Below are 16,609 nucleotides of genomic sequence, written 5' to 3' on the forward strand. Positions count from 1 at the left end.
CTGATGTTCAGAGATGTTAGGTTTTGCCAGACTTCCCTTGCTAAAGTCCCATGTTCCACCAGACCCTCTAACTTCTCCCGTGGCTCTGCAGAAATAATTGAAGTACACTGGGCAGGTGGGCATGATAAAAGCTTGCAGACATTTAGGCTAGTTGATTGGGAATCAAGTTTACTTGACTATACAGGAAATTAATGAAGTAATCGTCTTTATTTCTCCTAAGGTGCAAACAAGTGCGGCATGAGGAACGGTGGTTGCTCCCATCTCTGTTTACCGAACTCTGAAGGCTTCTCATGTGCCTGCCCTACTGGTATCCAGTTGAAGACTGACGAGAGGACCTGCGACCCTTCTCCTGAAATCTATCTGCTCTTCTCTAACCGGGGCTCCATCCGGCGGATCTCACTGGATACTAGCGATCACACTGATGTTCATGTCCCTGTCCCAGAGCTGAACAATGTTATCTCTCTGGACTATGACAGTGTAGATGGCAAGATTTACTACACAGATGTCTTCTTAGATGTCATTAGGTAGGTACCCTTGAGCTTCCTGCCTCTGTGTTTGTTAATTATGTAAAACAGTTTCATTTACTGGCTGGTCTGTAATGAGAGATTTCGATGGGCAGAGTCTTTTCCTCATTCTCTGTGGTACCTGCTTTCTTCCAGGCGAGCAGACCTGAATGGCAGCAAGATGGAAACAGTTATTGGCCAAGGACTGAAGACAACAGATGGTCTGGCTGTGGACTGGGTGGCCAGAAACCTGTACTGGACAGACACAGGCCGCAACACGATTGAAGTGGCAAGACTAGATGGGAGCTGTAGAAAAGTGCTAATTAATAACAGTCTGGATGAACCCCGAGCAATTGCTGTCTTTCCCAGAAAGGGGTAAGCCTGGGACCAACCAAAGGCAGATGCAGATGCATGCAAAGTTAGCTTACAGAGAAAGTATAGAGTAGAGGTGGGGAACCTCTTTCAACCCAAGGGCCGGATTCAGTTTCGGAGAGTTCCTGGGTACTGAATTCCAATGATGGGCAGGGCCAAAGGCAAAAGGAGTGGGGCCAAAATGCCGAGAAATACCAGCATATTTGGGGTTAAAGCTCTCGCCGCCAGTCACTAAGCCTTCAGAAAGGCATTTCAACTTTTCAGAATGGGGGGAAAATGTGCAAAATCCAGGAAACCATCAAATGATTGGCAGTCAGGGGAAAAGTGGTGTGGCCATCTGGGGAAACCTGGAGGGCCAGATTTTGCCCCCAGGCCTGAGATTCCACACCCCAATACAGAGGATAGAATGAGTTGGAAGGAGGAGAGGAGAGCATTGCCCCAAAATGAAGGTCTGGCTTGAGACTGCAGGAGTATCTGGTCTAGTGGCTGGGCAGGGCTCCTTTGCCAGCAGAGCTTCCTGTGACGAAACACCCTATCCAGCCAGCTGCTCCGCAGCAGCCCTTCATCAGATACAACAGATCAGCTGGGTGGAGCTGCTCCTGCCTATGGTTCAGCTCAGAACTAAGCATCCTAGAGGTGGGCGTAGCTAAACCAAGGTAGGGCTACAATCCGGTGCTTGAATAGAGCCCTTCCTAATCAGCCTAGGCAGCCTGATGAAGGGGTGCAGAAGACCTACTGGCCAGAGGAGGCTATTTTTCAAGAGACAGACCGGAGTCTTCCCATCCAGCAGATCTACTCAGTAGCAAGGAGACTATGCTGTGGCACTTAGCAGACTATGCTGCTCACTCCACAAACAACAGTGGCAGAAAAGTTTCGGAACGGACAGTTTCTCCTTCTGTCTCCAGAAAATAATCGCCTGGTGTAGGAACATTGTGTGTGTGTGTGTGTGTGTGTGTGTGTGTGTGTGAGATGCTATATTTCGTGTCTTTTCCTTCAGATACCTCTTCTGGACAGACTGGGGACACATTGCCAAAATTGAACGTGCAAACTTGGATGGTTCTGAGCGCAAGATACTGATCAATACAGACTTAGGCTGGCCCAATGGGCTGACCTTGGATTATGACACCAGAAGGTCAGTATCACACAGCTTTGCAAAATTACTGACTGGCCATATTTAAAAGCCTTTTCTCTGTTTCTGAGGGAGCCGAGGGCTACTGTACCATACCAATACATAAGTGGGGGAAGGAGGGGAAACACATTTCTGTGGGGTGGGAGGTTATGCTGGATGTTGGTTTCACTTGCATCCTTTCTGTTCTTCCAGGATTTTTTGGGTAGATGCTCACCTAGACCGCATAGAGAGTGCTGATCTCAATGGGAAGCTGCGTCAGGTGTTGGTCAGCCAAGTGTTGCACCCCTTTGCTTTGACACAGGTATAAAGGGACTTGACAGCAAATGAATGCTGCTTCCTTGGGAGCAGAGCTCCCAAAGAAATAATATGTTTTAATTCATTGGGAGATTGGGAGAAGTTGGTTTGCTGTTTTCTCATTCTTGCTTCTGCCATATTATGCGGAAAGGGCTTTGCTTGGACTCCTTGGGTATCATTGCTACATGATTAGCATATATTCCTAATCCTATCGCTGTGTTTTCTTTTTTTTTCTGAGCAGCAGGACAGGTGGCTCTATTGGACGGACTGGCAAACTAAATCTATCCAGCGAGTAGACAAATACTCTGGTCGGAATAAGGAGACCGTGTTAGCCAATGTCGAAGGGCTTATGGATATCATTGTGGTCTCTCCTCAAAGGCAGACAGGTATATCTGGGTTTCTTCATTATATAACCAAAGTCAGACAAGGTGCATGAATGATGCATACTCTAATGCTGCCTTCCCCAACTCAGTATCCTCCAAATGTTTTGGACTACAACTCCCATCATCTCCAGTCCGCCATCTGGAGAGCATCAGGTTGGGGAAGGCTGTTCTAAATACATCCTGCAAAAAAAGCTACAATACAAAGAATCTCATTTTCCAGTCTTCCTCTCAATGACTTCTTCAAATATGCCTTTCTTGCCTCTCTGAGGTTCCAGGAGAGGAAGTGGTTGTGAAAATACAATACCTGCTAATTGTGAAAGATATTTGGATAATATTGTATCATGGATTTAGAACTGATCTTCAATTTCCTTCAGACTCAGATGATGGTTTGCCATACAAGGAACAGGAATAAAGGAAAGAGTTTAAATCCGCCTTATATTCTTAGGATATTAGGTACCACTAGCTCACACTGTTCAAACAAAACTCAAGCTGATATGCAAAACCTGAGGTATACTAGAGGTATACTCTGGCCTTAGAAATCTGAGCCTCCCTTGTAGCATGTACTACAAGGCTGCCTTGTCTCAGAACATCCCTCAGTTTCTGTAAAGCCGTTGAGACCAATGATAAAGACCAACAGTATTTTAAAGTTTGGAATAGGCGTGGAGCAGAACCTTACAAACCCCTTTTGTAAGGTTTTGTATTGCAAAATGAAAGGCAGGCAGGGGTCATGATCCAAGGAAGCCGATGAATAGGCTGAATCCTCAAGCTTGATACAAGTTGCTCAGACTGATAAGCCGACTTGGTTGCAAGGACGTTTTAGGGCCCAGTGTTCCCTGATTTGGCTTGGAGAATTGGCAGATAGTGTTTCAGCTGGAAGGTCAGCTGACTGTCTTCAGGCTAGAACTGTAGCCTAGAGGGCACCTTTTCCCTGAAGCCAAGATTGGGGAACATGTGATCCTCCAGATGTGGTTGGACTACAACTCCCATCATCCTTCACTATTGGCCATGCTGGCTAGGGCTGATGGGAGCTGCAATCCAGCAACATCTGGAGGGCCCCATGTTTCCCACTCCTGCCCTAAGGCCTATGTAGCAGACACTCTTGGCACCTTACAGGTTCACATCACATTTGGTGACAAAGCAAGTGTGCCATCCCTATTGGGTAGGATTAATGTAGTTCTCCTGTTTGCTGAGTTGTTGTAATCTTGTGGGTGACAGGCTTTGATCCAAACCACTGTGTTTGACCATCAGCTCAGGGAGTTCTGGTGGAAAAGAATGTGAATGTGATTGGGGAGAGAAAACAATCATCTGTGTCAAATACTTTGTCTCTTTTAGGCACAAACGCTTGTGGAGTGAATAATGGAGGCTGTACCCATCTCTGCTTTGCCAGGGCATCTGACTTTGTTTGTGCATGTCCAGATGAGCCAGATGGGCGGCCATGCTCCAGGGGTAAGTTGCTTGGGTTGTAGACCTCCATGCATGAATCGCCATCCCTGCTCCCTCTGAACAAGGACTGCTTCAAGTGGAGCTGCTCTGTGCACTTAAATAAACCGACCAGATAACAGAACAGCATACTGCAGAATTTCTCCTTGGCAAAAGTGTTCAGCTGCTTCATTACAAGACAACATTATTTTGTCTCCTCTGCACTCAGTTTTCTTGTAAATTTGACATTGCTCTTTGAAATCCCCTCCTGTTCTGTCGGTGTCCCAGATGCACAGTTTAGCATTCCAGGCCTCAGAAGAATACAGTTCAGAGCAGTTTATTGTATTTCATTGGCATTTTGTGCGCAGCGACTTTAAAAATGTACCTGCATAACACACCTAGGTATCACTTAAGGGGTGGTTGCAGATTAATAGAAGAAGAGCACTCCAGTATGTTTAGCCACTTCCATACAAGCTCTAACGGCAACGCTCTGCTTACTTTGCAGGTTTTATTCCCTTTTTAGTACATCACAACAGGAATCTTGTTGCCTCCTGCCATATCCTGGATAACGCTGATAGTTTTCCCATTTTTGAAAAATTGTGTTGGGCTTAATGATCCCCCTGGCCTCAGGTTCTGTTTCCCTCTCTTTGCTGTGTAGTTCCTGGCACGGGACCCCCAGTTCCTGAGACAACCTATTCAAGCCAAAAGAGGCAGACTCCCACTAGCAGACCTAGCTCTACAACGACCAAACCCCTCACGTCCGTGGAAACAACAGAAGGGAAGTGAGTGGCTTTGCTGATTTAAAATACGGTCGTGAGGAAAGGTTGTGTCCAGTCTCTCTTCCCTCGTAAACTCTTCTCCCCCACCAAGCAAGGAAGAAACTGTCCAGTTCTAGATACCATACAAATACATGTTTGGACCTGTTTCCATTATCTGTCATCTGTTAATATGTCCCAGTTAAGCTACTGCATTACCCTTCCCATCTTGTGAGACATGCTGCATTCCTTGAAATATATTACATGAGGTTAAAGAGGTTGAAGGTGATGAACCTTTTTCAACCCAAGGGCTGGATTCAGTTTCAGAAAAGCTCTCGGGGGCCACATCACAGTGGTTGGGAGGACTAAAGGCAAAGGGGGCGGGGGAAAAGGGGGTGGGGCAAAAACACCAGCATATTGTGGCTTACTGCCAGTAACCGAGCCTTCGGAGAGGAGAGGCATTTCAACCTTTTAGAAAGGGGGAAAACTGCTCCAAAGCTGGAAAACTCATCATGTGATCAGTGGTTGGGGGGAAGGGGGCGTGGCCATCTGTGGAACCCTGGAGAGCCAAATTGGGACCCCAAGTGAGCCGGATTTGGGCCCGAGCCTGCGTTTCCCCACACCTGATCTAGATTATATTTAGGTAGGAAAAGAGAGTAATGTCATACTTCATGACTAGTCAGTCTGCTTCCTTTCACCTCAGCTTGGTTCAGTCTGTCATAGGATGACTGACTCTCCTGAAGCTGACTTTTTATGCCTTTTTCTGTTGTATAGCTGCTCAGACAGAAAGGTTGGCCAAGACCTCTGCAGCCAAGCAAATGTAGCTGTGCCAGCATCCACAGGTGAGTTTTTTATTACCCTTTACTGTGCAGAATATTGGCGATTCAAGACTGTTAACAAGCCAGGAATGTGGGTACAAAGTATGCAAATTTATTTTGGATCATGGCGAAGTAGTTGTGTGTTTGCTTTGTGTGTTGAGCTTACACTCAACTCAAGTTTGTGGTGCCTCTGCACCTTTTCCAAACTTTCCAAACAGTAATTCTTGACACATGGCAAGGAAAAGTTGGTGTACAATGAAACAGTTGCACCACCACTTTTATTGTGATTTCAAATATTTTCTTTATTTACTTATAATATTTATATACCGCTCCACATCAAAGATTTTGGAGCAGTGAACAACAGATAAAAAAATAAAACACGATATTAAAACAATTAAATCATTTTAAAAGAAACAGATTCCAAACTTAATAAACCACGACTGGTCACTTAAGGAAGGCCTCTTGAAATAACAGTGTCTTCAGTAGACGCCAAAAGCAACACAACGTTGGTGCCTGCCTGACCTCCAAAGGCAGGGAGTTCCACAGGAAGGGGGCCACCACTCTGAAGGCTCTTTTCTTGATGGACCCCAACCAGGCCATAGGTCCATGTGGAACCACCAGGGACATGCCCTCTGATGACCTCAGAGACTAGGCAGGTTGGTAAAGAATACAATATGCATCTTTCGTTCTGATGGTTCTATGCTAGCTCCAGTATGCCGATGTACACCAGCTGCTGGGGAACATGGGTGGAAGGATGCTGTTGCACTCATGTCCTACTTGTGGCTTTCCCATGGGCAGCTGGTTGGCCACTGTGCGAACAGAATGCTAGACTAAATGGCCCTTGGTCTGATCCAGCATGGCTGTTCTTATGTTCTTATCTCGTTGTGAATCAACCCTAATTCTGTGTGAATTACGTCTTAATAGCTTCTTGAGAAATGAAGATCGGTCTTTTTCTGATGAAAGATCTTGGAGCAATTTTTAGGAAAGTATCAGGATACTTAATGAGGGCAAACTGAAATTATTAGGATTAAATTTAGATGATATAGCTAAAGCAGACTGGAATAATAACTGGTTCAAATGAATTTTAGATATGTAAAGATTTTATTATCCAAAGATAAATATACAAGATTTATACTAATGCAAGATAATTTTTATCTTGTATCCCTATAAGTACAAGTTGATCAAAAGGAAAACTCCCTTGGAAGGGAAAAATTGCCACAATAAATATTAAAATATTGCCAACATTCTTGTTCCCTTTTCTGACTTTACCTCTTATAATTCTGCAGAAAAACATAATCAAATGCAGCTTTGTTTCAACAAATTTAGAACAATTTATTTATATTTAAAATGTTTGTATCCCACACCTCAGCCCAAGAGGCTCTCAGACCAGCTTACATATAATCAGTAAAAGAGGATGGTCCCTGCCCACAGACTTATGATCTAAAGCAACACAACACAGAAGGAAATTTAATGGGGAGGAAAGAGGGAAAAATTAAGTCTTTCAGCGGGCTGGTGGAACGGTCCTGCTTTCCACTCTCATTGTCCTCAGTACAGCCTGCTGGAATGGCTGAGGGAGGAGGAGCCTTCATGGAGGTCTCAAGAGTGAAATGTGAGGTATTGCATAAAGATACTTTGGTAGCAATATTTATGGCCTTTTTACACATGATAGACTGATTACATAAAATGACATAAAATATGAAATGCATAATTAATTGTTCCAGACTATTTTTCAATATTTGAAAATTGGGAGTCAAATTCAGGAAGAGCAGAGAAATTTTGATCTGACAAGAAACCTAACAATGGTGAACAGTTTCTGATGTCCCTCATTACTTGCAAAGGGCTTTTACTTACAATGTATGGAGATTGGGCCTACAGAGTAGTAGTACAAAGATAAGTGGAATTTCAGGCTCACTGTGGGCTTAAAAGAAGGGCCAAGGTATTCCCTAGAGAACTTCCCACAATTTATTGTATCAGTGGTATGGCGTTTCATTGAGAATTAGGGAAATGCTTGGAAATACTTCAGGTACTTGTTGGAGATGTAATTAGGCCTATGCAGGTTTCCTGCATGTCTTGAGAATATATATAAAGCTCTTTGGGGGCAGTCTGTTTAGAACAGCAGAAGGCATGACTGGCAACGTAGAGTATGGCAAACTGTTTAAATAAGAGTGGAATCCAGTAAGATTGCCATTCTTTAAACAATGGAGGGCTCCAGCATCTAAAGTCCTGCACGCAGGGCGGGCAGAACAACGGAGAGTTGGGAACGCCTCCTATTCCACCTTAGAAAAAATATTTTAAGCTACACGGGCCTGTCTTCCTTACTTCTCAGTGGGCAGGATAGGTGACAGAGAGGCTCGTGGATCTAACGGATCCAGGTCTCCCCTTCCCCCTTCCAGGAGCCAGTATGGAGCTTTCTGTGGCAGAGGGAGGGGGAGGGAGGAAAATCCCCACTTGGATTCCGCCCCCCCCCCCCCCCCGGTTGTAGCTGTGGGTAGCATCCACTGTTAGCCCTACGTAGCGTAGACCATTGAAATGAATTACATTCAGTCAGTAAGTTACATACATATCAATGGGTCTTCTCTATGTAGGACTAACATTGGATACTACGCTGGGACTGGGTTCGGATGATCGCGACAGGGAAATAAGCCATCATACGCCCCGGCACATGCAACTGCCATTTGCAACGCAGCGCGGGTTGGTGTGTCATCTGAATCGGGCGCCCGCTGTGATGGGGGTGGCTTTGTACCCACCCTAAAACCCAAGACATGCAGTAGAGGTTGTAGCATGGGTATAAAGACACCCCTGCCATATTGCATGCCCAGTTTGGAAGCCTGTGCTACATCACAGGGGATTATGCGAATGGAAGACATACGAGGGCGGGGGGAGAAGCCATGATAGCTTCTTCCCCCATCGCAGTCATCTGAACACAGCCTGTGTCTACAGCCTGCAGGGATCCACACAATCATATGGTCCGTAGAATGCCCTCCGGGGACCGTAGGATTGCTCTGTAAGCTGTCATTTTACAAACCTCTATCAAATCAGACAAGACCCTCTTTGCTTGGTCAATGGATACCATTCATTATATATCAGAATTATCATAGAAAATAAGTGACAAATATTGTAATATTTTTTCCTAATGCATTGTTAACATATCTGATATGTTTTGTGATACTTTAAATGCTTTATTAAAATATTATATTTACAAACATGTGGCACACACAGATTTTTACAAAGGTCTCTATGGCACAAGTGCATCATCCTTTATCTAAGCTTCTGTCTTCTTTCAGGAGAAGGGCTTCATGTCAGTTACATTATTGGAAGCCTTCTCAGCATATTGATCATTCTGCTGCTAATCGGTGCTGTGATTATTTACAGGTAATTTCCTCACCCTCTTCCCATTTCTCTGTCATTACAAATTCATCCTTTGGTTGGAATACTTCCCACGAAGCCCAGGCTTTCCTTGTTGTAGTTAAAAATGCCTAATTAGAGTAAATTCTAGGGGAAGTTGTCATATTAGTCTGCAAAAGCAGTGCATGTGGTAGTGTTACTCTTCGAGACTAACAGGAGCGAAGAAGCAAATTTATAACCATAGGCAATAAAGGCTAAGATGCTAATAATTCCAAGTTGCAGTTCTTAATGCTGGAAAATGCTAGCCTTGATTACATGGTAGATTGAATAACAACAGATGCTCAGGTTCACTTTCCTATTGTAGAAAGTGTTGACTCATCTAACTGTGCTATATCTTGCCTGGAAATCATACATAGGAATACAGTAAAATTTACGCATGCTGTGGTTCAGCTGTAGAACCTCCTAACTGTGGTATTGAGGCTCTCCATCTCTTTGTTGACTGTTGTATTCCTGCAGGCGCAAGAAGTCTAAGTTCACAGATCCTACCCTGAGTAACCTTACCTACAGTAACCCCTCTTATCGGACATCTACCCAAGAAGTGAAGATTGAAACAGTTCCCAAGCCAGCCATGTATAACCAGCTATGCTTTAAGAAGGAGGTAAGAAGAGGGCTTTTAGAACCTGAGATATCCATGTCAAGCTGCAATAGGCCTAATTAATGTCCCTTATTTCCAAGCAAATTACTCACAGCTAGCCTAAAAACCCTTATATTTCACCTCACACGATTACTGATATGGCTCATATAGGTTAACCAGAAATATTGTTTGCTGTTTTTATATTGGGACACAAATGTATAAGGCTCCAATTTCATCTGGTGTCCAGAGGAACTGAAGATGACAGTCCCCAGTACACACCCCAATGCCCTGTGTGGCCATTGTAATTCAGTAAGCATGAGTGGCGCTGTGGTAGAAGGATGTGCCTATGCATTGTACAGATCATCAGTGGGAGGGAGACCTGGCATCGCTGTATTTGGTAGAGGCCCCTATATTGGACTGTAGGTGATGAAGGACATGTGATTGGCCATGACAGCACTTAGTCTCTCCTCTGTCTTTCCTCCTCAGCATCTTTCTCACCCCTCTGATAGCCTTTCACCATTCCTCTTTTGACCTGCCCACAGCCTCACAATCAGGTATCAATGTTTGTGCAACCTCCACCTTTCTTATTCCTGTAGTGCTGAATGGCCTGATGCTGTCCTGTACTTGCTGTTTGACTGGCTTTCTCTGTGTGTGTGTGCGCGCGTGTGTGCACTTCTGAAATAGTTCTGCTGAATTTCTGTGCTAGGAAAGAAGAGAGTCTTTTTTAGTGGAGACTTTTTAATATTTGCCTTGGTTATGTACTTTTATAGTGTTTAGATTTTTTAAAAATCTGCATACCCCATAATCATTAATGCGTAGAGTATAATCAGCCAAAGAGCTCCTTCTAGAAGTGGCAAAGCACAATTATTGCTTACAGAAAAGTCTCCTTTGCCTTAAATAACAACACTCTCTGCTGTCCTCCCTGTCAAACTCATTTGCACCTCACTTTTTTATGACAGATTTCGTTAAAATGTTTTTGTTTTAAAATCATTACTGATATGATTGATCTGTGTTAACTCTTCTTAACGTCAGTGTTTCTTCCCAAACGACCCTTTTTATGTTGCATTAACCAGATTTGGCTTATGTGTCCCACCTAACTATTGATAATATTTCTCAACTGCTTCTACTACATGTGTTGTACTGGGGTGCTTAGAGCACAGGAGGGAGTCTATTTGTGCCTTTGCATTTTCGTCATCTAATCTGTACTGCCATTTTGGTGCTGAAATGTAGACATCTCCTAGTCTAATGTTTGTTCCTACCAGTCATTCTCTATTCTTTTTTGCTTCTCATGATTTTGGAGATATTCCTCCTCCCTGTCCTTTCAGTATGTTCACCACCAACAGTATCCCCTCTTTTCATCAATTCAGAGAATGCACAGTTTCCTGTGGAATTTCTAGTCACAGCTGGTCAGCTAGAAAAAACAGTGTACACCTAGGTATTTCAAGTATTTCATTCTTGCAGACATTTATGAGTTTGGTAATTTTGTGAAGGATACCTTTCTTTTCTGGTGTTCAGTTGTAACTTGCTGGGACAAAATATGTGCTTTCTGCTCCTTCTGTGATCTTAGGATTTTTGCTCCCTTTCTCAGATTTGTCATGGACTGCCACAACTAGAGACAGCATTTCATGTGTGGTATGAAGTTAGATCCCAATAACATTTCATTTTTGGTGGGTGGGTTTTGCTCATTCTTGGGATGTGAATTATATTGTAGGTGTCACAAGGATTTTTTCCTTAGCTCTAGTCAGTTTGGTTAGTGATCCTCCCACTCTACCCAATATTGCCATAGTATGTGGCTGAGCTTGGTTACTTGGAACAGCCAGAGCTATTTCTTCTGTAGGTACTTTCTGTGTTGTTTATCTCACACTCCAAGTCTGGATAACTTAGATGAGCCTTTTCCAACCCGGTCCCCTCGACAACTGTTGGGCTACAACATCCATCATCCCCAGCCAGTATTGGCTATGCTGATTGGGGATGATTGGAGTTGTAGCCCAACAGATCTGGAGAGCACCAGGTTGGGGAAGGCTGCCTTAGATGGAACTGTGTGGGTCCCATCCCATGAGCAGGAGGCTGCAATTTATGTTATTTTGGTCCCTTCCAAGTGTGTGATGCAGCTTTATTCACATGGCAGGAGCCAGCCTTTCATGGGTTCTGTGTGCCTTCTTGTTCTTGCTTCTGCTTTGCTCCTCAACTTTGCATGCCTCATCTTATTGTCTCTGCCTGTAGGTTGGCCCTGATCATAGCTACACCAAGGAAAAGATCAAGATCGTAGAAGGATTATGCCTCTTGTCCAGCGATGAGTCTGAATGGGATGACCTCAAACAGATACGGAGCTCTCGGGGATGTATTCTCCGTGACCATGTCTGCATGAAGACTGATACAGTCTCTATTCAAGCCAGTTCTGGCTCACTGGATGACACTGAAACTGAGCAACTGTTGCAGGAAGAGCAGTCAGAATGCAGCAGCATCAACGCAGCAGCTACTCCTGAGCGTCGTGGCTCCCTGCCAGACACAGGCTGGAAGCACCAGTGCAAACCCTCAACAGAGAGTGATGTCTGAGCACACACAAAGACTCTTGTCCCTCCTTCTCTGTCATCCTTCGCACTGATGAGATAGGATCCTGCCTGCTATTCAAGGAGGAACTTGGAGATTAGCCTGTGTGTCACATGGAGCCCAGAGACTGCCTTTGATGAGGAGCCTGAGCTAGACTGTGCCTTAGCGGCTGATGAAACACAACTCAGAGACCCTTTTGGCTCATTGTTAGTTTATGTTTATTTATATGTTCTCTCTTCCTAGAAGCTGTGGTGGTGAATTCAGCAGCAGCTTTTATCAGCTGAGTCTAACACAGCTTTCATCTGATCTAGTGCACAAACTAGCCAAGGACTCTGCACCACCAATGACCAGAGTTTCTGAACTACCCGCTCCTAATACCTGTTACTTTTCTTCAGACGCTGTTGGCACTAACTGGGTTTTGCACTGCATTCTTTCTACCTTAAGGTGAAAGGGTTGGGGCCAGTGAAGGTGCCTGAAGTGAGAAAGGTGCTGTAAGAATAGGTCACATTTGCAGATACTTGTGGAGGGAGAGCAAAGGCAGCTGCATTGTCATTGCAGGGGGCACTAAGATATCACTGCCTTCTTTTCAAGCTGTGGGAAACCACTGCCAAATCCAACATAGGGTGTGAGGAAACCAAGGGGCAAAGCACTCAGTCTGTTGCTGGCAACAGACAGTTGTTCCTGCTGTGTCCAGTTCGATGTACACTCTTCCTAAAATATACTTCTGGGTTTTTGCAAATAGAACAAATTTGCAAAAATTTGTTCCCTGTTCCCTGGGGGGACTAATTTTTATTTTTACTGCACTTCCCAGTAGCTTTGACTTGCAAGGAAAGTGTTGGCTGCAATGGTATTGTATCATAATTCTTTGTTGGTCAATTCAACAGGCCCATCCTCTAGAAATGTGTGCTATTTAAAACAATATTGGCCTGTGGAACAAGTGGACAATGAGTTTAAAAAAAAATTGGAGTAGAATCGGACAAGAGGTGTTCTCAAACTCCAGCTTCAACATACTACTGGATAAACCCAGTAGGATTTTTTTTCCCAAGCCTTTTTGCCGGTGTTTCTCTTTGGAAGTTGCGGAAGGAAGGATTTGCGCACACCTTCTTCTTGTATCTGCTGTATGGCTTGAGCAGTGAAAGTGTGGTGTCAAAAAGCGGGTGTGTTGCAATTGAAAGATAATGAATGTGTGTAGATAGGAGAAGGCAGACAGGTAATAAGTCAGGAGGCACACTATGACTCATTTAATTGTATAAAGTTTCTTCCATCTTCACTACAAGTAGGTCACTACTATTTCCACGCTGTGAAAAAAAAATCCAAGGCTGAAAAACTGCCCTTTTAGAACATGTGATTTGTGGGTAATGGTTTATACAACAAGTAGGCAGTTGTTGCACAGGGTCCAGACATCATTTGACAAGATGACACTTACATTCTAGAGAAGCCCTAACCAGAGCTATTATCCACAATATTTATTCTCTGGGAAAATGCGACACTATCTTCCACCCCAGTCCTGCAAGTGTCTCTCTTGTGATTAGTGAGTGATGCATGGATTGTGGTTATGTGAGTGAGTGTCTGTGACATCACTCAGATGAAGAGCACATGTTCTATGCAAGTGCCTATACCATTTTGTCATCTGAAGCAGGGAAGGAGCAAGTATTTAAAATGCAGTGATGGACCCCAGTTATTCCCTTCTCCCATTCAAAAGTGCCCTCATTGGGTTACTTTTTAATGTTTTGTTCTTTCACTCTCTAAAAGTAATTTGGGGGCTGTTCCTCCATTTCTACCACTGGAATCCCATCCCCCCTGCTTGAGGCTTTCGTTCTGCAGCTAGCCTATATCACTGTCAACAAGGTGACACATTCACCCTTTATGCATCCCACTGATAAGACTTTACATGTTCACCTAAAACCATCATGTGTGCGCACAACAAATGTGTGTTTTCAGTCCCATGTATCAAGGGGTCCTTGCACTAGAGAGCTCAGATTGGTCGTGGCAGTTGTACAGTTTCAACTGTGTTGGTTGCTGCTGGCGTGTGTGTGAGTGAATCGATTCTAAGTAGCACATCTGTTTCTTCTAGCTTTTCTACAATCCACAACAAACCCGCCATGCCTTTGCTGGTTTCCTCTACCTTCAACATGCTTGGCTCACCTTGTCTGCTGCGTGCCTGCTGCTTCTCTGACATTTATTTACATTTGCTGCTGGGGGGGGGGTTTAACACTGGGCATGTATGCACGTGCCCAACATTATCACAGAACAGGGAAGACAGGAATGTTTTTGGAGTAGTAGACGTGCAGGATAGCCCTAAGGCAGCCGATCTTGGAGCAAGGTTGTCTTGTCTGACAATTTTGTTAATCCTAACTTTTCTCATCATGTAGCTGTCAGGAAAACCCTCTTGCTTTCTTATCTTGAGGAAGCTATAAAGTCTCTGTTTGTGATCTGGGTTTAAAAAAAAAACGCATGAAGTTCTACTTCTGCAGAATCAGTTACCAAAACCAACCTGTGCTTAGAAGTTTCGGTACTTTGGGTAAGTCTTTCTAACATATGTATATTATTTCATCAAAGGCCTACTCACTAGTCCTGGCTGTCCAGTCTCAGAGCTGTGTTTTCCCATGTCAGGCTCTTAGCTATTACTGTACTGCCATTTTTGCACACTCTTACAACATTTATTGTGTTTGTTTTCCTACCCCTACATTGTAGACAAAGTCTTGATCACTTTCATGACAGAGATCCATATAATGAACCACACTGGCTGTCATTCTTGCCTTCATAGCTCTGTAGCTGACTAGACACTCCCATCCCGGTGTCTATTGGTAGCCATATTCTCTACATTCTATTCTCTTTAAATTCTTAACTTTGCAGGGGTTAGGAGCAAGAGAGGGAGCAAGACTTTCCATCAGCATCCAATTCTGTACCCTTCAAAAAGGAGGCCTTACTAAGAATTAGAAATGTACACGTGGCAGGTTTAAATCTAAATTGTATAGAGGCTAGTCCCTGTGATTTAATGAAAATACGGAGGGAGTGGCTACAAGCACATGGCTACTGTGTAGAACAAGCTCTATATTGTTATCTCTTATGTATCCCACTCTGCTTCTAAGTTGCTCTGGCATGGGTATAACAACCCAGTGAGGTAAATCAGGCTGAAAGATGGTGTCTGACCCAAAGTCACCCAGTGAGTTTTATGGTTGAGTGGAAATTTGAACACAGGTTTCCTGGGCCAAGTTTAACATTCTATCCATTACACCCCACCAGTTCAGTCTGGATTTGGGGCAGCCATCATGCAGCTGTTTTCTACATATGAGTTGGAAGGTAATAATTAGATGTGCCTTACTAATGGAGCCCCCTCCCCAAAGCAATTAGTTTTGGTAACTCTCTGGGCCTCAAATAGTTTCCTACACACACATAGCTGCATCCCATCCTGGAGATGTAACTCACATGGGGTAATGTCAGTGTGACCAGCTGCAGTGATTTCCACAATCTCAGCAACTGCAAATGATGCCCCTGTTGTAGAAATTCTTGTCGGCCATGTCTGTGTACAGGCCAGTTAATGCCAATGATTCCTCCATAAGTTCATGGGCATGACAGGATGGGCTGCACATGTAAACTGTATGAACCAGCCCTTACATTTTCCTTCCTATCTCTTAATTTCCATACACAGGTGCAAACTCAGAGAATAGGAAAGAATTTGGAAGTACACTATGTCAGCAAATGTATGGCTCCACTCTCACATTTGTTGAGGCGATAGGAATGTGAGGGTGACACCTACAGGAGAGGGTCAGTGTGGTGCTTAATCCCGCTACCTCAGGGTTGGGGGATTCAGGCCCAGGGGCCAAATCCAGCCCTCCTGGGGTCCCAATCTGGCCTAGTGGAGTACCCCAGACAGCCACACCCCTTTCCCCAACCACTGATTGTTCGGTGGCTTTGGTGCAGTTTTTCTCCCACTCTAAAAGGTTGAAATGCCTCTCCTAAGGCTTAGTTACTGCCAGTAAGAGCTCTAAGCTAAAATAAGCTGGTGGTTTTGGCCTTACCCCTTTTGCCTTTGGCCCTAGTTACCACTGCAGTGTGGCCCCGCAAGAGCTCTCCGAAATTGAATCAGGCCCTTGGGCTGAAAGAGGTTCCCCACCCCTGCTCTGCCTCCACTGATTCTCCTCATCTGCAAATGTCCCCCAGGAACCATTTTTCCCTGAGTCAGGCCATGCCTGATTTTGGAGCCTGGCTGGGGGAGAGACTTCTAAAAATTATGTGGAGGGCATTTAGAGACAGGGGAACATTTAATGTATACTTCCATAATTTGTCAAAACTCTACGTGTGTGTTCCCCATCATTTTCCAAGGAGCTTTTATTTTCCTACTCTCCTACAGTCTATTGCCCTATGACTTGTACTTTACTTTGACTTGAGATAATGGGACTGTTC

General features: G+C 44.3%; 1 protein-coding gene across 1 annotated transcript in view; it reads left to right on the forward strand.

The window, feature by feature from the left end:
* The window catches only part of LRP4 (LDL receptor related protein 4), a 154,534-nt gene extending 139,891 nt beyond the window's left edge, over window positions 1–14,643 (forward strand). Inside the window, exons 28-38 of the mRNA XM_084849984.1 lie at window positions 221–524; window positions 660–878; window positions 1,873–2,007; window positions 2,197–2,305; window positions 2,540–2,684; window positions 4,014–4,127; window positions 4,759–4,882; window positions 5,630–5,697; window positions 8,958–9,045; window positions 9,535–9,676; window positions 11,876–14,643. Coding sequence (XP_084706110.1) covers window positions 221–524; window positions 660–878; window positions 1,873–2,007; window positions 2,197–2,305; window positions 2,540–2,684; window positions 4,014–4,127; window positions 4,759–4,882; window positions 5,630–5,697; window positions 8,958–9,045; window positions 9,535–9,676; window positions 11,876–12,208 — 1,781 coding nt within the window. The 3' untranslated portion in view covers window positions 12,209–14,643. The remainder of the gene's footprint in view (window positions 1–220; window positions 525–659; window positions 879–1,872; window positions 2,008–2,196; window positions 2,306–2,539; window positions 2,685–4,013; window positions 4,128–4,758; window positions 4,883–5,629; window positions 5,698–8,957; window positions 9,046–9,534; window positions 9,677–11,875) is intronic.
* Window positions 14,644–16,609: the final 1,966 nt, after the last annotated feature.

This window comes from Heloderma suspectum, chromosome 1 (assembly GCF_057233095.1).
Source record: "Heloderma suspectum isolate Gila_16-S chromosome 1, 16-S_ref, whole genome shotgun sequence".
Lineage (NCBI taxonomy): Eukaryota > Metazoa > Chordata > Lepidosauria > Squamata > Helodermatidae > Heloderma > Heloderma suspectum.